General features: G+C 36.7%; 1 protein-coding gene across 5 annotated transcripts in view; it reads right to left on the reverse strand.

The window, feature by feature from the left end:
* Positions 1–21,592, reverse strand: part of ARHGAP26 (Rho GTPase activating protein 26) — a 504,960-nt gene that overhangs the window by 104,183 nt on the left and 379,185 nt on the right. For all 5 annotated transcript variants that reach the window (XM_074212710.1, XM_074212712.1, XM_074212709.1 and 2 more), the window contains exon 19: positions 5,171–5,309. In XM_074212710.1, the coding sequence (XP_074068811.1) occupies positions 5,171–5,309 (139 nt within the window). The remainder of the gene's footprint in view (positions 1–5,170; positions 5,310–21,592) is intronic.

Raw genomic sequence — 21,592 nt, forward strand, 5'->3', positions numbered from 1 at the left:
CCCAAAAGAATTTTTCAAAAAAACCACTAGCGTTGGTGCATAGGGCCTTGAGTGAGAGGAGCCCTCAAGTCTTTAGCAGTTAGGGGAACAGACAGTGGGAGCTAAGAAGCACCTCTTAGAAGTAAAGATCTTTCTCTGCAGAGTTTAGAGGGGGTGAGTAGGCAAGGGCTCCTATAGAAATTATTCTTGTAAAGCCATAGTAGGGATAAGAGTCTTCCCCAGATAAGAAAGGATGGGAGATTTGAGAGAAGCAACTCCTCAGAAAAGGAGGAGCTTTGGTTTTAAAAGCAGGAATAGCTGAACTCTGTTAGAAGTGGTCACTTGGAGGTTTTGTATGTATGTGATTAGTAGGGGGAAGGGAGGGAAAGGCCATGGAAAGACCATACATGTGTTTGAGTGGTTGGTAAACGGAATACAAGTAGGGAACAACCTGTACTCCCTTAAAAATACCTTTGGCAGGATGTGGACTGGAAAGGTCCCTGGACTTGGGAGTCAGGTTCAAAGAGCACCAGACTCAAACCTTGTCACTGAGTAATTATATGAATGTGAGCAAATCACTTAACTTTTGTGAGTCTCAGTTTCTTAAGCTATAAAATAGGGATGAGGGAATCATAGCATTTACAGCTAGAGGAAATGCCAAAGAGCAAGACCTGCACTACTTTTCTTCAAAGAGTTGTAAAAAAAAAAAAAAAAGATACTTTGGAACTTGGAATGAGCTGGAAAAATGGGTTACTTTGCTAATGATACTATGATTGTTTGACACTAAGGAAAAAAATGTCCTGTTGATTTCTGACCAACCTGTTCATTAAATTAAAATTTATCAACAGCCAACTATGGAAAAGATACTGGGCTAGGCACTTGGGGAAAATGACTCAAGTCCTTAAGATCAATGAGATTATATTTTTATAAATGCTACTTTTATTTTATTTATACACACACACCTGAAACACTCTTGTTTCTTCTTGCCATTCTTCTTTAACGTAAGTTTAAAATTCACCTCATCCTGAAAACTTTTCCTAATGGATCAAATCTGATCCTACACCTCTGATTGCATAAATAACATAGTTCATACTTCCTTGGCTGAAGATCACACCTCCTACTTTACTGAGAAAAAGGAGATCTTTTGCCAGAGGGCTCTCTGCTCCCCTCCTCTTCATCTCAAAGTCTCTCTGCAACATTCCCTATTCCTTCTTTCTTTATTCTAGCCTCTGAGAAGAGAGAGTTCCTTCTCCCTGCCAAGGCCAACACCTTTAATTCTTTTTGGTCTGTACTCTGCTTAGGTCTTAAAAGCAAGGCCAATGTTTTCCCTCCTGATAACTACTGAAATGCTCTATAGGTAGACATTCTTTATGTGTCTCCCTGTTGGCAAATAACTATCTTAAATAAGTTTGGTAAGAATGGGTTTCCCACCTCTTAATGAGGGGGTGTGTTGTGTGTGTGTGTGTGTGTGTGTGTGTGTGTGTGTGTGTGTGTGTGTGTGTATATGAACATCTGTATTTAAGGGAAAAAAGAATTCTAGAGGATCTGATTTAAAATCCCTGGTGTACTGGTACTTACTATATGAATGATTACTCACACAAATCATTTTTAACTTTTTTGAGTCTTAGTTTTCTCATTTTTAAAAACAGGGGTTGGATTGTGTGATAATCAACTATATGTTAGTTCTTCTCAGCAGTACAGTGAACAAAGAAATTCTCCAGGACTTGTGATGGAAAATGCCATTCACATCCAGAGGAAAAAAATATGGAATCTGAATGCAAAAGCATACTATTTTCACTTTTTAAAATTAGTTTTATGCTTTTTTTCTTTCTCATGGTTTCCCCCTTTTGTTCTGATTCTTCTTTCACAACATGATTTATGTAAATTTGTTAAATATGATTGAACATATTTTATATCAGATTACTTGCTGTCATGGGAGAAGGAGGAAAGGGAAAAAGGCAGAAAAATATACAACTCAAAATCTTACCAAAAAAACATTGTTGAAGACTATTTTTACATGTAACTGGGGGGGGGGGGGAATTAAATTCAATTTTAAAAAAGAGGGATTGGACTAGATGGCCTGTCAGGTCATTTCTATCTCTAAAAGAATGATACAATAATTGGGTCTTCACTGTGAGTTAAAGATGCCAACTTTTAAAGTTCAGGTAATGTTTCAAGAAAAAAATAGCACATATTGTATGGCCTATCAGGAAAAAAGCCCCAATTTTATAACTTTAAACCCTAGACACTAAATGGTCTCCTAAGAGAACTTCAGCCTCATTAAACATTGTAATAAGTGATAAAAGCAAAGAATGTAGAACAAAAATCCAGAGATTATGCTAACTTGGAAAGTGTTTCAGTAACCAGTAGCATAATTGGCCTCAAGAGATTATGCAGATGGGATTAACATAGAATGACATTAAGGATTGGGATCAAGATTGAATTTGTAATTTCCATAATGGAAGAAAAAGGAAAATACCTTCTACCAAAGGCAGGTTAGCATTTTCTTGTAATTTATAGTCTTAGAGTACTTAAGTGACTAGGTTCACACAAGCTAAGATGAAACATAGGCAGCACTGAAACCCAGGTCTTCCTGGTCCCAAGGCCAGTCCACTATGCCAAGTTGTCTCTCATTAGAAAAAGGTGAGGTTAAAAATCTTGAAAAATAAAACACCAAAAAAAAAAGGGGGGGGGGGCAGCTAGGTGGCGCAGTGGATAGAGCACTGGCCTTGGAGTCAGGAGAACCTGAGTTCAAATATGGCCTCAGACACTTAATAATTACCTAGCCTTGTGGCCTTGGGCAAGCCACTTAACCCCATTGCCTTGCGAAAAACAAAACAAAAAACAAAAAAAACACTAAAAAAAAAATCTTGGTGTTGGTTTGAAGTGTGCAGAAATTTCAGTCAGAGGCAAAAACCTGGAGAGATATAAGATTATGGCCAAACTAATGCTGAGTTTGGGATATGACATGAGCAACTGGCAGCTTCTAGGCTTGGGGAAATAAACAAGTTGCATTTGGAATTATTTTGAAGAAATGAATGGCATCAGAGACACTATAGTAAAAGATCAAGAAAAATATAATTGGGGCGGCTAGATGGCGCAGTGGATAAAGCACCGGCCCTGGAGTCACGAGTACCTGGGTTCAAATCCGGTCTCAGACGCTTAATAATTACCTAGCTGTGTGGCCTTGGGCAAGCCACTTAACACCATTTGCCTTACAAAAACCATATATATAATTATGAATTATAAATGCATTGGATTAAAAACTGCCTTTATTTGTCTATGCTTCAAGTCTATATATGTTCTTCCAAATAATCAAAGCATTCTTAAGAAATTCTCAAAATGGAGCAACTTCAGCACATCATGATATAATGGCTAATGGGACAGTTAAAAATCAAAGGATTCAAAGTTGTGTCATGAGCATGAGAGGCCAGTGGGAAGAAATGTTAGCTCTTTAGAAGAGAAAGTCACAAGTTAATCTAGCTCTTAGATAATAGCTTCTATAAGAGTTTGGGCATGGCAGCAACTATAACCCTTGACATGGTGATGGGGAGGTCATGGTACTATGGTCTAACTAAGAAAATAGACTTTCCTATTCTTCCTCTTGAGAGGTCTGAGACAGCTTGAACTCTATTCTAGTTTCCCCAGGAATTAAGTTTCCAAAATTAATCAAATATACTTTTTGTCTTTTCAAATCAAAATGTTCCTCCTCTGGGGGAGAAGAAAAATCCCAGAAATATCACTGCATATGAGAAGTTTAATTCTATTTCCAGACAACATTTCCTAACATAAAGTGAAAAACATATTGCCCCAGAATGTCAGTTTCACTGAACCACTGTTCACAACCTGCAGACTATAACACAAAAACACATTAATCTTCTCTTCTCTATGTGCCTAAGACTAATTTGCTTTCACACACCTTTTAACTTCAATTTTTTTCTTCCTAGGATAAAAGAAATAATCCCAAATAAAAATCTGTGATTCTGCAATTTCAATGATTCTTTTCCTAAATCTCCAATTTCACTTTGGTGCACACCCAGAATTTCCTTTCCTTGCTAAGCCATGGACCACATGCAATATGAAGCCTCAAATTCTAAAGCTAACTTCACTTTAATGAGTGCTACAAGGGTATTTCAAGGTTCAGAACAGAGATTTTTAACTTTTCGTGTGTGTGTGTGTGTGTGTGTGTGTGTGTGTGTGCGCGCGCGTGTGTATGTGTTGTGGAGCCCTTTGGCAGTCTGGTGAAGACTGGATTCACTAGCAGAATGCTTGTCAACAAAATTAAAGGAAATGCTACATTTCAGGCTGAGATAAGTGAAAATAAAGATGTAACCCCCCCCCCCCCGTTTTTCAAAGTTCACAGATAATGAACCCCCAGGTTAAGAATCTTAGCTGTTTAGCAAGACAGGAGGCTGATCTGCACAATACTTCAGACAAAACAACGGATGATGCAGTTGTGCCCAAAAAGCATCACCTTAATGTACTGTCCTTCTAAGCAAATGTTTATGAAGACTATTCAGTTCTAAGAAATTTAGGAAGGCAACACCTACAGAGTTAAGACCACAGGTAGTCTTCTAGGTGACACTAAGACCTACTAGGGCTCTTTTCAAAATGGAAGTAAAGTCTGATACAGGTAGAATAAGACCTTGGTAATAAGAATTAAGGTTTTTGACTAAAATGGTGTGTGTGTGTGTGTGTGTGTGTGTGTGTGTGTGTGTGTGTGTGTATGATAGAGAAGTTCTAATACTGCTCTGCTCCTTCCTTGATAAGACAAGAATAATACTGTTTACCTTGTGGTAAACACAGCAGGGCCCACTGCTTCTTTGATCTCTGCATAGAGTTCTGATATCTTCAGATCAAAGGGGGTACAGCCCACACAGTTCAGGGAGTGATGTGACATTGCCATGAGATACAGGTAGCACCACTATTCTCATTGCATAGAGAAATAGAAAGGTGTATGCCCCAGAGAAGCAAAGGAGTCTAGGCAATAAAGAGAGAACTTCAGGTCTTTCTTCTCCGCAATACAGGCCTACCAAGGTGACTCAGCAGGGGAACCAGAAGGCACATGGACATAAATATATTTCATGAGTATGAGATCCTGGTCACCACTAAAAGAGCCCACACAGGCACATCCTAAGCAGCCAAGAAGGAGGCCCCTGAATAGCCCATCACACAAAGAGTGGAGACTTACGTTTTTCTGTTGTCTGTACTGTGTGAAAGAGCGTCAGTGGCCTCTCACTGCAGGAGGGTGGCTTCGAGTCATTGCTTTTCTTCCAAGACAAGCTCTGCTGGGTGTTTGTGAGGAGTGCATCAGGCACTGTGTTAAATATCTGTAAAAGAAAGTGGTCATAATGCTATGAAATGGGTGGAAAAAAATGCATAGCTAAACCTATGTGATTTACCACTCAGGGGACTTTGGGAATTAGAGAAAAGGGAACTTGGAAGGCTAACAATTCACAGTTCAGTTCCATATGTAGTCATATTTTTAATTATTATTGAATCATACTATGGAAATACTCATATTATTCCCTAAATTAAAAATGAGATAAATAAATATTTAAACTCTAAGGGGGGAAAAAGGCTATAAGGTTAGATTTTTTTCCTGCTTTCAAATAAATACATCGTAAAAGATCTTTAGGGAAAGGGGTTGTACAGTCGTTCTATCTCCACAATTCCCACCAATATTTAAGTCAATGTTTGTTTTTTTAAAAGTTTTTTTTAATTTAAAATTTAAAATAAATTTTAAAGTATAAAAGGAAAAATAACTATGCTTCATAAGCCTTCACAAACTTAAAGGAATTATTGTGATCCCCACAAACGACTCTTCTCCATCTTTTACTTGATCAATCACCAAGCATTATTAAGCAACTACTACATAGCAGACACTGTATTAAGCCCAGAGGAAAATGAAATAATCCCTTCTTTCAAAGACACACATGAAAATGTGTGTGTGTGTGTGTGTGTGTGTGTGTGTATAAAACATAAACTTAATGAGTAGTTCCTTTTCTTAGTCTGCACAGCTCATGTTTTTTAATCCTCCCTCTCTAATCGCTCCATTTTGAGAAGTTTGTGGAAGAATTGAGATATTCTAAAAGGAAAAAGAAGTCTGACAAATCTGTGTCTTTCCAAAGTATTATGTTTCACAGTCTTTCCAGGTTAAATATCCTGAAAACCTTTCTAGTTACTGAGAAGTGTGGGATAGTATAAAGCAAAGGCGGCAAATATACTACCCGTAACACTCTTAATTAAAATGAAATTGAGAAATATTAAAAAAAATACAATTAAACATGGAAAATGCTGATATATGGTTTCCTAAGTCAATATGCAGCCTGCAGGGAGTCTTAGGTACAGTTTAGTGTCCCTTACCCCTTTTCTATTTGAATTTCACACCACTAGTATAAAAGAGAACTAGTTTAGGAGTTTTAGACCTGCTTTGCTAGATGACTGGCTCTATACTATCTTCTTTATCTCTCTGATTGTCATTTTCTGACTCAAAATGGCAACTGGGTGATTCTGTGGATAAAAAGCCCAGTCTTGAGTCAGGAAGACTCATCTTTCTCAGTTCAAATCTGGTTTTAGACATTTTTTTAGCTAAGTAACCTGGGCAAATCACTTAACCCTGTTTGCCTAGCAGGCAGCTAGGTGGGGTTCAGTGTATAGTGTCTTGGAATCAGGAGGACCTAAGTTCAAATCAGATCTGTCATTCACTAGTTGTATAACCCTGGGCAAGTCACAATACTGTTTGTGGGGTCACAAAGACTTAACAATATCAAAAAATAGGCATGCTCACACTAACAACTCACAATGCTTTCCTCATTGGCTTGATGTGAGAAGTTTGCTTTGTAAATTTACATAAATGCAAACTACTTTTTGTTGTTATTCAGTCCTTTAAGTCATATCTAATTCGTTATGACCCCATTTGGAGTTTTTCTGGCAAAGAAGTAGAGTAGTCTGCCATTCCTTCTCCAGCTCATTTGACAGATGAGAAAATTGAAGCAAACCAAGTTAAATGATTTGTTGAGGGTCACTTGGCTAAGAAATGTCTGAGGCAAAATTTTAACTCAGTTTATCTTGATTCCAGGTCCAGTGTTCTATTCCACCTAGTTGCCCTATAGGCTAGTTATATGATTATCATTTTTTCACTACTAACAATGAGACATTGGCAAAAAGGATAGTGAACCCACTTCCAAATCAGGATGATGCAAGCCATAAGACTAGCAGTGTGACTGAGTAAATCATATAACTTTTCAGGGTCTTGAGAAAATTCCCAAAGACTGTAAATTGTGGGACAGCTGCAGATATATGATGGTAAAGACGTTAACTAATCGGAGAGTTCTCAATTTAATTTAATCCCTGCCTCTTCCCTCCCTCTCTTCACAACTCAAGTCTAAATGGACAAAAGGACAGAAAAAGCCACTTGTTGAAAGGGTAAACCAACTACAATGATTTTGGTTAGCTGGTGGATGTGGTTCCTTTGTATAGCAAATTATACCATGTATTCTAATATTTCACTCTCATCAGATAGCATATATACATCCAACAATAACCAGCAACACTCAAAAGTTGATAGAGAAAAATTAATTTTTTTAACATTATAAAAATTTCCCTCAGAACAGCTGTTTCATATAGGTTGGCAGGTTTTCAAATCCCAATAGTACCAGCCAGATTGTGAAATCATCCTGACTCCCAAACACAGCTGCCTGAAAATGGAATTAGCATATTTTTCCTAAAAGGACTGGAATTTTTTGACAAAATGAATCAAACTAACATCGGTAGAACCTTACCTCTAAAAATCCCCCCAAAATTTTCCCCCCAAAAACCAAAACCAAAAATAAAAAAAAAACCCAACAAACAAACATAAACTCCCACTCTATTCTCAGGTGATAAAACTTTTTGTAAATTATTTCATAATAGGACAAACACCTAGGGCTTCTAGTCAATCTATGAAAAAGAGGGAGAAGAGGTTATTGGTCAATAGGTATTACAGAAGCAACATATCGACCCCAGACTTCCTCCAATTCCTTATCATTAACACGTGCATGCACCCATACATGCTCTCATTTTCTACCTCTTAACCAGGCACAGCAGAAATCAAATCAATAGTCCCTTTGCTTCTGGAAGGGGCACGTCAATTGATTGTCCAATACTTCCCTCACTAACCCTTCACTGGTCAATACTCATGTATTCCTCAATTAAAGTATGAGCTCCTCGAGGGCAAAGATGACTTCTCTATATTTTAACTTTCCCAGTTCTTAACATAGCACCCAGCACAATACTTTTTCAATCCTTCATCCCTTCTACAATCTTTACTCTTATTGTACAAAGACTCCAGAATCACTCACCCATTTCCCAAGAGTTGCTCTAACCTGCCCAGCAATCTACTCTCTTTCGAAATTCTTAATGATGCTGTCTAAGCTGAAACAGTAGTAACATCTTAGTTACAAAGTTAGAGGAAGCTTACAAATGCTTTAATTAGGGCAATATAGGTCAGGTATGAAAAAGAATTTTATTTTTATTTGATAGATGATACAACTTGCTCAAGGACACTTGTTCAAGGTCACAGAGCTAAAAACATAACTGGTTCCTAATCCAGGACTCCATCACACAGTCTTAAACAATTACAGACCTTCAATATCCAAGAAATACAATAAATGAGCATTTCTAGTAGCTTCCTTTCTGTCCATGATCTCAGACACAATCTTCAATAGTTACTTGCAAGAGTTTACATCCTGTCTTACTGTGTGGCAAAAGACAAGTTCTTGCTTTCTACGATGAAAAAACTGGTTACAACATTTCTTCTATTATTTAGTATTGTAAGAAGCAACTTTGTTTATGCAAATGAAAAATAAAATAATAGAAATGAAATGAGTTCTACAAAAGGACACAGCCTATTAGTCTGGGTCTGAGTCTCATTCGTTAATGCTCTTAACTTTGAGCCATAATGTCTCCTTCTGGAGTTATGAAATGCTTTTCCCAGGGAAAATTAAGAAAAATTCCTATCTAGGGAGTTATCTGTGCTGACTTCAGAAATTTTATGAAGGGAAAAAAAAAGATTCAAGGGCATTTTCATGATAAAATAGAATCCAAATCTTGACAAATTCCCTGATTTTCCTAACCTGGCCTAATGGCATATTCCAACAGCTTTATGATTTCCTGGGAAGAGTATTGAGACTGACATGAAGATTTCACTCATCTACTCAGTTACCTTCAGTAGCACCCTGTTGACTAATGGAAAAAGTTTAAACTCCATCCAAGGAGCTCCACAGTCTAGCATCAATCTTTCTAGCCTGATGTTGTTGTCCCCCGCCGCCCTGGCCAAATTCTAACCAATTCGACAATTTCTTTGACCCTCTTCTATACTTTTGTTCTCCCTATATATGGAATGGATGTCAATGTCTTTTAATAAGGTTTTCCTGAATTGAACAGGAATCTAGTGAGATAGATTCTGTCATTTTAGTACCCAAGCCACTTGGCTGTCTTTTTTTCATTTATTTATCCACAACATATCCAACGTCTTTTAAAGGATTAGTTTGAGTATGAAGCAATGTGTTTGAAAACAGTGAATTGTCCCAAAAGCCTTCCTGCAGCCATTTCTACTTCAATAGTTATAGAATAATGAAAGCCTCACTAAGACCTTTGGAACCCCCCTGTATATATGGGATCAATGAATCTATAACAGAGTGCTTTGGGTGGGGGTAGAGGAGGGAAGAGGAGGATGGGAACTAAATATAAATCTCTAAATTTTACTAATACATTTTGTTTGAACTTTACAAGATACACTCTCCCACAGGGATTATACCTCCAGATAAACAGGAATGATATATCTTTTAATTCTTACAGTTAGCATCAATATTTACCATATTTACTTTATCTTGCTGTTGTCATATCTATTGGTCTTTTGGTGGCATTTTCTTTACTCTATACCACTTTATACAAGTCTTCCCACGATTCTCACTTATGTGGCAGTGACTATTAATAGCATTGTGTTCATATGCCTCAATATGCTTGCTGGGCACATATTCTGTTTCCAGCTTTTTGATATCATTAAGTTAACACTTTTGTCCCTAGAAGATCTTTCTCTCTTGTCAGTGACCCCCATGGGAGAACAGTTCCAGTGGCAGAATATGTAAGTCAGAGGATATAAACAATTTGGCAATGTCTCTAGCACCATTTTAAATTGTTTGCAGATGAATCAAATCACAGCCAAAACAGCAATGAGTTAGCATGCTTATCTTTAACACATAGCTTTTAAAAAAATACACATACAAGATGCACCCAAGAAAGTCCTTTACTTTTGAAAATGAGCAAGAAACTACTGCGAGGGGCAGCTAGGTGGCATAGGGGATAGAGCACTGGCACTGGAGTCAGGACTGAGTTCAAATCTGGCCTCAAGACACTTAATAACTGCTTAGCTGTGTGACCCTGGGCAAGTCACTTAACACTATTGCCTTAAATAAATAAAATTTAAAATATTTTTAAAAAAGAAACCTTTGCCTGAAAGTTTGGGAAATTAACAATATTTCTAAATTTTATACAACAATTTGAAGACAGTGCCTTTAAAAATATCAATCTTCCCCCCCCCCCATATGATGTGTTCCTTAGGTTGACAAATTAGTATAAAAAGGTCAGATCTGAGCTGTGGGAAGAGAGATCAAAGCCAGGGAAATGATCTTTCATGAATTACTGAATTATTTCATTATTGTTCAGCTAAAGGAGAAACAGATTCAATTCAACAACTAGGACCTAGACTGATTATATATATGGATAAAACTCTGGTACTAAAAAAAATGGAAAATTGTGTCTCTCCACAAAAAGCTTACAATTACATGGTTAAGTAAAGAAAAATTGAAAAAGGAGAGAAATCAGTAATTGAAAGGATTCCAATACAAGATGGCATCTGAGATAAGCTTGAAAAAAGTTAAGGATTCTAAAACATAGGAGTGGAGATGGAGTAGATACTCTAAACATGTAGGGAAAGCCTGGACAAAAGAGACATTGAGATGGAATTACAGGTTCAGGGAATTTTTGACAAAACATCAAAGGAGTCAAGTAAAATTTTTCTAGTAAAGGAATCAAGTAAAATTTCTCAAGTGAAATTTCTGTTAAGAGCACAAGAATATGATTTCACCTGATATACATTTTGATAAGATTATCACTTGATATAGAAGTATTTCATTTATGGAGTTTAAGCCATCTATGAACCCCAGATGTTTTGTACTACACCAACTATAAAGGCATGTAATTCCATTTACTAAGAGCTATACTAATATTATTAAAATTTCATGATACTTTCTATTCCACACAAGAATAAGTTGACCTACAAGTTGATTTTTATGTGAATATATTAAAAAAAACCAATTAAGGCATTAGAAAAAGGATTGTATTAAGAGAAGAAGAAAGGGGAAAGCAGAATAGTGTTAAGTTACATTACAAAAAATAACTTGACCAATGGTTTAAGAGGAAAGAGTATGTCTAAAATGCAAAAATAACTCCTGTTATATACTGAGTTAGTTATTTCTTATATTTTTTTCTAAGAAATTCAAATATAACTTTCTAACATTTGAATAAGCAATGACACAGTATACAAAGTATAACATCATGCTTCTTGCTCTTTAATAGGAAATTTCCATAAACTTTCATCAGTTACAGTTTCTTCATCTTTGAAATTTTTGCCAGTCCTTTGCCTATTTTGGCACAGCTAATTTCCCCATCCTCAAAAATGCTATGTGGATTAGCATGTTACAACGATATCAATAACAATATTAACAACAAAACCCATTATTTGCTAATTGATGTCTATGAGTGTATTTCAGAGTGCTTTAAAAATCAGCTTGAGAGTAATTAATAAGCATGCATGGAGAGATTCAAAATTGCCATCACTTTCAAAGTGCAGGCTGCATACAGCATCTTACATATGGCATGAATTCAAACGGTAAGATTTATGAGGACAAGGACTAACCATAACACCATGCTGCCTCTGACTATGGTATAATAAACTGATTTAAAACTAAATCATTTTCCAACATGACTGATAATAGGAAGATCTGACAGGAACCAATTTCCTGTCAGGTGGCCAAAGTATAGTATTGGAGGAAAGTCAATAACGATAATCTTTTTCTGATATTTAATACAATTGATCAATTTGCGCATTAGAATCAGATGGTAAAAGCTTCCAAGTTTAGGGAAACTTCACTAATTTGAACTGAGATAAAATTCAGTTTAAAATAGCAAAAAGTATGAATTATCAAGTAGTTTGAAAGAAAGTCAATTTTATTTTACTTCCCATTATATATAATAACTAGATCTTGCTATAAAATTTTTTTTTAATAAGAATCACATCCAATTAGCCTACATGTATTTATCTGGTCTAGAGAAGGAACCACTCCAGTCTCTTTGCTGAGGAAATTCCATATGAAGTCATGAAAAGTCTGACATTACTCTTAAAAATAAATATATAAGAAGTTCTCTGATATTTTTAGTTGCTGTTCAGTCATTTGTTAGTTGTGTCTGACACTTCATGAGTCCATATGAACTTTTCTTAGCAAAGATACTAGAATGTTTTGCCTTTCCTCCTCCAGTTCATTTTACACATGAGGAAACTGAGATAAACATGATTAAGTGACTTACCCAGGGTCACATAGATAGTAGTATCTGAGACCAGATCTAAACTCAGGAAAATGAGTCTTCTTGACTGTAGATGCAACCCTCTATCCACTGTGCCAAGAAATAGTTTTTTTTAAATTTAAGTATTTTCCCTGTAACTTATTTCCTTAATGACTTGTTCAACTTATAAAAGTTACTTATAAAAGTCAAATTAAGCAAGTCTGAATTAATGGGATTTTATTAAATGTAAAACAGCACTCTTATCATCCCAAACTCAGAACAAATATCACCTACGTGGATCATCAACTTTAGCATGTAGAATGTCATTATAATCAATTATGGGATGAACACATTGTGACACATTACAAAAAGAGAATTATGAAGGAGAAGTGAAATAGACGGTATCAAAGAAAACACTGTGTGAGAGAGGGATAACTGAAGAAATGACAACCTGAGGGCTTCTTTGGTATACAGCTAATTTGTGATTAATGAATTCAAATGATGCAAAATTTCATGCTGATTAAAAAGTGAAACTGTTGTAACATTTAATGCAATTTAAAACTCAATTAATGTGACTTTTATACCAGTTCCTTGTGGTAGAAAATTATGTATCTTGTGGGGAAATGATGTTGTGCTGCATACCATATTACCAATAATTATGCAATTTTTAAATAAGGAGTCCTTAATAAAAATGTACAATAGGAAGAATACTCCAGATGGAAACATTACAACCAAAATTAGCCGAATGACATGAACTGCATCATAGCAATTCAAGAATAGGAGGTGATGTTGGAATGCTTGCCTCTACAGTAGGTAAGGTCATAAAACACAAGTAAAATAAAAGAATAAAAAAATAAAATAAAATAAAAGAATAAGGCAATGATGCATCCTTTCTTTTTGGGAAGTGTACAAATAACTACAAAGTATAAAAGTGTCAAGATGACAGAAAAGGCGCATTTTAAGATTGAAGACCACAATCAAAGAGACCAGTCAAACAACACAAACTTTTTGAGTTATTTAACATCACTGTTAATGCTTACATGAGGACTTTTCTTGAATCTCCCAGTCCCCTCTCCCTAATTTATCTTACATATATATATATATATATATATATATATATATATATATATATATGTATGTATGTGAATGTATGTATATATGTATACACACATATAAATGAAAAACACATATGTATATACATATACAAATATGTAGCTATATGTATATTTGTGGTTGTGTGATACATAATAGGCTTGATATACAATCAATCCTCAACATTTGAGTGTTTAACTTTAACAACTTTAAACATTTGAGCGGTTTTATTAGTAACCTCACTTTTGTTTTTGCACTGGCAACTGTGCACATTCATGGCTAGGTACAATAGGAAAAAAAAGAGAAATCTGAGTGGTGGTTTTGAGATTGATGGCCTACTGCTAAGGAGGTCTAAGGACTGTAGAGATATAATCTATTTGACCTACATACTGATCACATTTTCATAACACCACGTTGGAACAAAGTAGATATTATACTATTTTGGAAACAATTGATCCAGATCAGATATGCTTAAAAAAAAAAGAAAACCCACTCACCACAGTACTTTTCTAAATATCCCCTTGCCCTGCCCCAAACCAGCCAAATCTCTGTCAGGCAGGAGGACACAGCTGTGTTCATAACCTTTGTCGTATACAGAGAGGTTTTATGAAGGCAAAGCTGGCAGTTCAGGAGGCTGTGGATGTTGGCCTGCTGACAATGGCATCAATAGTTTTAGCTCTGAAAGTTTATTCAAGATTTCTTAGGTAGAATTAACTGTATTTGCAGTTTGGGAGTCTTTGCAGAAAGCTCTGGCAATCTAAACTGTTACTGACCAACTATTGTGGGGAGATTCAGTTTCTATAACTCTGCAGACAAAAGGAAAATGGATTTAAAAAATCCCACACTGATCCTAAAGGACCATCAGAAACTTGCCAAATGGGACAGACAGTGATATATCCAAGGGTCTATTCTGAAGTAGCTGGGGCAAAGAAACAAATTTAGAATAAATCCACAGTCATTGAACAGATCAGAGGTTACTGGACATTTTCACTAAAGAAGAAAAAAAAATTCCAATAACTGGGCATCCCTGTCTGTTCAGCAAAAATAAACAAAAAAAATTCACTCCTGGCTTGTATTAAACTCAAACAAGGAAACGGGCTGGGGGAAACAAAAAGGTCACAGAAACAACTGGAGAGAACAAGTCTGTATAAAATTCAAACCATGAAAACTCCAAAATAGGAACCAGCTCAGCTCCCCAGAGCAGACAACCTGCCAATGACTAGCGGAATGATGACATCATCACCCAGGACTTTGGGGGAAGGGGAGGGGAGAAGAAAAATGGCTCCTGCAATGTTATTACTGGAGAGCAGCTCAAAGCATTATGGGCCATGGAAATAGAATTTGCTAAAGACCTGTCAGTTGCCAAAGATGTTGGAGTCAATTGCATTTTATTGCTACATGTACATGAAAAGAACTTATGCTATTTCAATCAGTGTGAAGGGGCAAGGAGCACTACCCTAATCACTGAGACCAGCAGAATCAACGGCTCTGCTGTGGCATGCCCAAGGAGACACTACCATATTTAAAAGGGAGGCTTAAGATTTTCTCTCTTAAAATTACAATTTCATTAATTGATAAACTGAAGGTCTTTTCTCAGTCCTCATCCAACCCCCATCTGTAATGCTGACCACTCTCTCTTCCCCCAGTTTATAAATAATAATAATAATAATAATAATGATGATGATGATGATGATGATGATGATGATGATGACGATGATAGTGAGCATTTATATAGTACTTACTATGTGCAAAGCACTTTATAATTACTATCTCATTTGATCCACACAACAACCCTTGGAGGAAGGTGTCATTATTATCCTCTTTTTACAGATAAAGAAACTGAGGCTAAGAATGGTTAAAGTGACTTGTCTAGAATCATACCGTCAGCAAGTATCTGAGGCTGCATTTGAATTCAGATCTTCATGATTCTAGGTCCAAAGCTCTATCTCTGGGCCACTTCCTTGTTCTCCTTCCACCTATTTTACTGCTCCTCAGTTTTCATAGCATTCTTGCCTTGGTCCATAAGAGTTCATATACTCAACCGCTTTTCTGAGAGGCCTGTTCTGTTTCTATATTCTCCCTCAGTGATCTCATTAACTAAAGGTTCAATGATCCCCATGCAGATGACTCCAAAACTTTCTTTTCCAGCCTTCATTTCTTTCCCGAGTTATTTTTCTGTATCACTAAGTGCCTTGCTGGGTATTGCTTTATAGAAATTCCAAAAGTGTCTCAAATTCAATATCTAAAATACATCTCTTCAGATTCCTCTTAAAACTCCCCCCTTTTCATGCTTCCTTTTCTCTTCTTCTCCCCCGCCATTAACAAATATTTTCTCTCTCTCCAAATATAGGGAGGGAAGAATTTGCAACAAATATACATAATTAAGTTAAACAAATTCTCACATTGGCCATGTTAAAAAAAAAAGTATGTTTCATTCTCTATCTCTTTTTTTTGGACTTTTTTTTTAAAGGTAGTCAGAGTTAAGTGACTTTTCCAGTCACACAACCAGTTAACTGTATGAGGTTTGGATCTGAACTCAAGTCCTTCTGATTCCAAGGTCAGTCATATATAATCTCCTGCACCATCTAGTTTCTCTATTCATTCTTCATTTTGAATGCTCATCTCTTTATCAGAAGGTAGATTGCATGCATCATCTTTTCTAAGGAATCTCCAAATGTCTTCTTAACAACTCCTTTTTTCAGAAAAATGAGGGAAATGCTCCTTGATGATTCCCTCTTCCTTACATTCCACATCCAATCAATTACCAAGTCTCATTATATTTCCAGAATAGTCACATCCATCCCCTTCTCTCTACTCTCATAGCCATCACTATCAGTTCTGTCACTTGGACAATTTATAATAAATCTCTCTTCCTCCCCCCTCTCCTTCTTATTCAATATATTTTATAGAGAGTTGCCAAACTAATATTTCTAAAGCACAGGACTGCTGTCTCTAGGAAACATCACAAACTCAGCTGGCATTACAGACTCATTGGCTTTAACCCATTTTTCTTGCTCTCTCTAAGCAAACTGCTATTTCCAGTCCACAACCTATCTTCTTTCTTCAGTTCTATGCACAAACCACATGTCCCCTCATCCCTGTAATATTCTCCCTCTTTAAAGTCTTTTAAGGTTTGGTTTAAATGAAGCCACCTCCTACATGAGATCTCTTCTGTCTCATTCTCCTCCCACCCCTGCCTCAAAATTACTTTATATTTGTAAATATTTTGTATCTAGTGTTCTACTAACATATTGTTTCTTGCCCTCCAACACCCTCATCCCTCACATTTAAGCTCCCTGAGGATAAGGAATTTTCTTTTTTGCCTCTGAATCTCTGGTGTCTAGGGTCTTGGCACATTAGCAATTGTGTAATAAATGCTTGTTCAATTCAATTCAACAAAAATTTATTAACCATCTATTTTTATTACCGTTCTCACCTTGAGAAATCTAATGAAGTTGAGACAAATTAGGAGCACTGCTGTTTTGGTAGTCTCAGAGGTTTACAGCTCAGGGACTAACACTCTCAATTCTTTCAAAGTAGGACCAGATACTGACAGATTGGGAGATTAATCATCAACACTTACTTTGTGAAAAATCAATAGCCACTAATGAAAAAGCAATCCTGGTAAAAGCATATGGTTTCTCTTTCTCTTTCTTACCCCTTCTCTTTAGTACTTTCTTCTCTCTATTCCTTTCTTTGTCCCCCCACCCCTTTTTTCTTTCTTTCATTCTCTTTCCCTCTGCCTCCCCCACTACCTTTCACACCCACCCTACCCCAATACTCCACACATCCTGTTTCAGGCAAAGAAAGCATTCTGAGGTCAACAGACAAGCCACAAATTGTTACAGAACATCTGGGTTCTACCCAACTATTACGTGCTTGAACTTAAAAGTGAGATATAAAAACATCTCTTGTGGACTGCAGTCTGATTTGTACACAACCCTGGGAAAACAAGTGATGAGCAACTTTCTTTTTTTCTGACATAACTGCTCAACGGATCCTGACAAGCTGGCCCTAAAAAAAGCCTTCTTGTTTCTTGAAATCACCTCATCTGCGGGCTTGGGGTTAGCTTAGATCAAGGCAACATTTGGGGTTGGAGTTTTGTGGCTTGTTAAAAAAGAAATCCTGATGAGGAAAAAAAACAAAACATACATTTGGTTTTTTTTTTCTAAGAAAATCTTAAAATTTAAGCTCATTGAGGGAAGAAACTGTCCTTGCATCACCAGCTCCAGTTATAACCACTCACACATATTGCTGTTGTTCAGTCCCATCCCAAAAAGATCACAGAAAAAGGACTCATTTGTATAAAATATTCATGTTGTTGTTTAATTAAGTCTGACTCTTCCTGACCCTATTTGGGTTTTCTTGTCAAAGTCACTGGAGTGGTTTTGACATTTCCTTTTCCAGCTCATTTTATAGAGGAAGAAACAAAAGTAAACAAAGTTAAGTGACTTGACCAGGAACACATAGCTCTAGGTCCAGTGTTCCCCCAAGTGTATTATCTATAAAATTTGCTTAACAAATGTAAGCTGGTCCTATATTCTCAAAGAAGACCATGATATCAGGGAGAGGACAAGGATTTAACTGAGGCAGGGCTGTGCAAAGTTACCAGCCTCACTTTGTCCTCCAGATGGTCAGATAAGACCAGGATGACTAGAAATGGCCCTGGATGCAGTAGGAGAACTTGGGACTTTTTTCTTTTTCTTGACTTGCTCAAGGTATACAGTAAATACCAAGAGTCTGAGACTGCATTTGAATTCAGGACCTCCAGACTCTAGGGCCAGTGATCTCTCCACTGTGCCTAGCTGCCCCTCAGAGAGCTTGAACATTTTAAGCCAAGATCTTCAACAGGTCTCAGTCTGACTGATGTAAGGTCCATTCACTGATTAAGGCTAACTACCAAATTCTGTGAGTGCTGGTTTATTGGTCCTGTGGTCCTGAAGAGGCAAGTGATGATGAAACTACCACATTCTCATGGAGGTAGAAGCTCTTTCAAATACTGCCAAGTTACAACCCTTTGAGGTCTGTCCTCCTGTATCCAGATTCATAGGATCATAATTTTAGAACTGAAAGGGACCTTGGAGGCCACCAGACCAACCATTTTCAGGAACTAAGGCACAGGTAAAGCAACTTTTCAGGGTCACATGGTGATTAGGTAGCTGAGATAGGATTTTTGTATACGTCTTCTTGTCTCCAAGTCCAATGCCCTATTCACTATGCCATGCTGCTTGGGTGAATTCAACATACTAGGCTTTTCTCTAGGTCTTTGTGGGTACCAAAGAAGTGTTCTGGTTACTCTTTGGTCTTGAAATATGAATGGCTGACCTTTTTTCAATCATTCATCTTTTTCCTTTAGGCTGCTTCTAGTTTAAAATTTCTATTTATACTCTGAATAAATACTGAAGTAATTCTGGGAGAGAGAATATGGATCACATGCTAATACATGTTCACCCATCTACCACACTTTAAGTTCTTATTTTTTTTTAATTTATTGATTAAACTGCTGAGGGTGTAAGACTATATATTACCTAAAGACCTATTTTATTAAAGATTTCATTTTCCTGACAGAAAATGCACAATATATACAATATTTGACACATATGATAATTTGTCACACTTGTAGTTCTAAGAAAAAGCAGTAAGAAAACTAGCTCTGTAACATTAGCTTGGAATGACAGAATACCAGTCTTTAAGGAATCCCTGGTTGTGGACCGTGGAGGATATTCTGAAGCAATTATGAGAGCCACCTATAATCCACAGGTTACTAATAATCAGCTTTCTACTGAACTATTAGATAAGATACTTTAGCTCTTTATAATTTAGTTTACTCTTCTATAAAATGAGATAAAACTGTTAAAGGTTACAGTGAGAATCAAATGAGATACTGACTATATAGTGTTTTGTAAAGCTTAAAGCACTGTATAAATCTATACTATCACTATTATTATTATCCTCATTAACTATCTTGTTTAGTTCAATTCAGCAAACATTTAAGAACCTACATTGATCAAGGTATTCAGAGCTGATATCATAATACTTAAGAGGCATAAGGGTCCCTATCTCTCTCTTTGAATCAATGGTAAAAGTCTGGAGAGTCTAAAATAAGGAAGAACATAGACATTTATTTTTACAAATATTACCTTTCTGGGGGCAGTTAGGTGGTACAGTGCATAGAGCTCTGGCCCTGGAGTCAGGAAGACCTGAGTTCAAATCTGACCTCAGATACTTAATAATTGCCCATATGACCTTGGGCAAGTCACTTAACTAGCCCCCCCCCCCATTGCCTTGCAAAAAAAACCAAAAAAAATTACCTCTTTTAATTCTTATAACCATCCAGGGAGATAGGTTGCTATTGTTATCTCCATTTTATAGCTGAGGAAAATGAAACAGAGACCAAGTGACTTGCCCAATGTTACAAAGCTAATAAGTATTTGAGACTGAATTTGAACTCAGGTTTTCCCAACACCAGGTCTAGTGTTCCATCCACTGTGCCATCTCACAACAAAAAGGTAAGCAGAATAAAGCAAAAATCCTTTAATTTTGGAAATTCACATAATGGAGCATCCTGTAGCTGCTCCTTCCGTTGCCTCCCTTCACTGTTTCCTATGGCTTGCCCAATTGGATATACTGATTCCACAGAACAGTGCCAGAATAGTCTTAATTTCCTGTGTCTCTCTCTGTATAGGTGAATGATGGAGCTTCTTCTGCTCTTGTGTCCTTTGTGGCATGTGGTTAATGCTCTTGGTTAGCCTGGTCAAGTGTCGGTTTGTATACATAGAATTTGTAAAGGCTTCAATAAAAGGAAATATGTGTGGGCTCTCTGTGAAAAAGACAGTTTCAGTAGGGGATTTTGTATTGAAAGTCAGACACTGTCAATCTTCAGGTATGTGTGGATGAGCCCAGAGCTGGATGATCTTCATTTTTGAGTTCTATAGTCTGATAGTCTAATGTTAATCCTTCATAAACAGGGCTTCATAAAGGAGACTGGAGAATTAAATATTTGGAGTTGATTAGAACCTTGTGGGGAGTGAAAGGAAAAGGGAGTCTTGTTATTTATTCAACAACAAAATTATCTGGAGGTAAAAGCAACACTGATGTTTATTTCTTTGTTCAAAAATGCTGTTATTGAGGGAGTGGGGGTGCAGGGATGGGGAGAAAAGCAATCTTTCAGATTTTATACCTTTATAGGAGGAGTTTGCACATACTATAGCCAAAACAGCAAAGTTCGTATAGAATAGACTTAAAAGTCTGAAAAAAAAAAAACAGCCTGAGGTATGTGCTGGAGAAGAAAAAATAACATCGAAAGTGAAAGAAAGCCTTAAATAATTAGAAAAAAATATGATGAGCACCACTATGTATTGAACACAAGTCAAAGATGAGAGAGAGCAAAATTCTACTGTAATATTCAGCATACTATAACACTTCATTGTCACAAGATGGAGGCTGGTCTAATGAAAAGAACACTGGACCCCGGGGCCAGAAGAACCTCCTCTTTTACTTGAAAAAAGTGTGATGTTGGGACCAGTCCTAGTGCTAGTACCCACATAATGCCCTTTCCCCCTGGTTTTTAGAGCTAATTCTTGATATGGGTTTTTTATTACTTCATATTCATTAATATTCTATGCCCCAAGTATAATGTAAGCTTTTTAAGAGAAGAGGACTAGGTGCAGCTAGGTGGCATAGTGGATAAAGCACCGGCCTTAGAGTCAGGAGTACCTGGGTTCAAATCAGGTCTCAGACACTTAATAAAGACCTAGCTGTGTGGCCTTGGGCAAGCCACTTAACCCCATTTGCCTTGCAAAAACCTTTAAAAAAAAAAAGGACTTTTTTTGCATCTTTCTTCTGCACATCCTCAATGCCTTACCCTTAAATAATTACTGAATTGAGTTGAATCTTTCTGAGTATTGGTTTCCCCATC

The sequence above is a fragment of the Macrotis lagotis genome, chromosome 1 (genome assembly GCF_037893015.1).
Source record: "Macrotis lagotis isolate mMagLag1 chromosome 1, bilby.v1.9.chrom.fasta, whole genome shotgun sequence".
Taxonomy (NCBI): domain Eukaryota; kingdom Metazoa; phylum Chordata; class Mammalia; order Peramelemorphia; family Peramelidae; genus Macrotis; species Macrotis lagotis.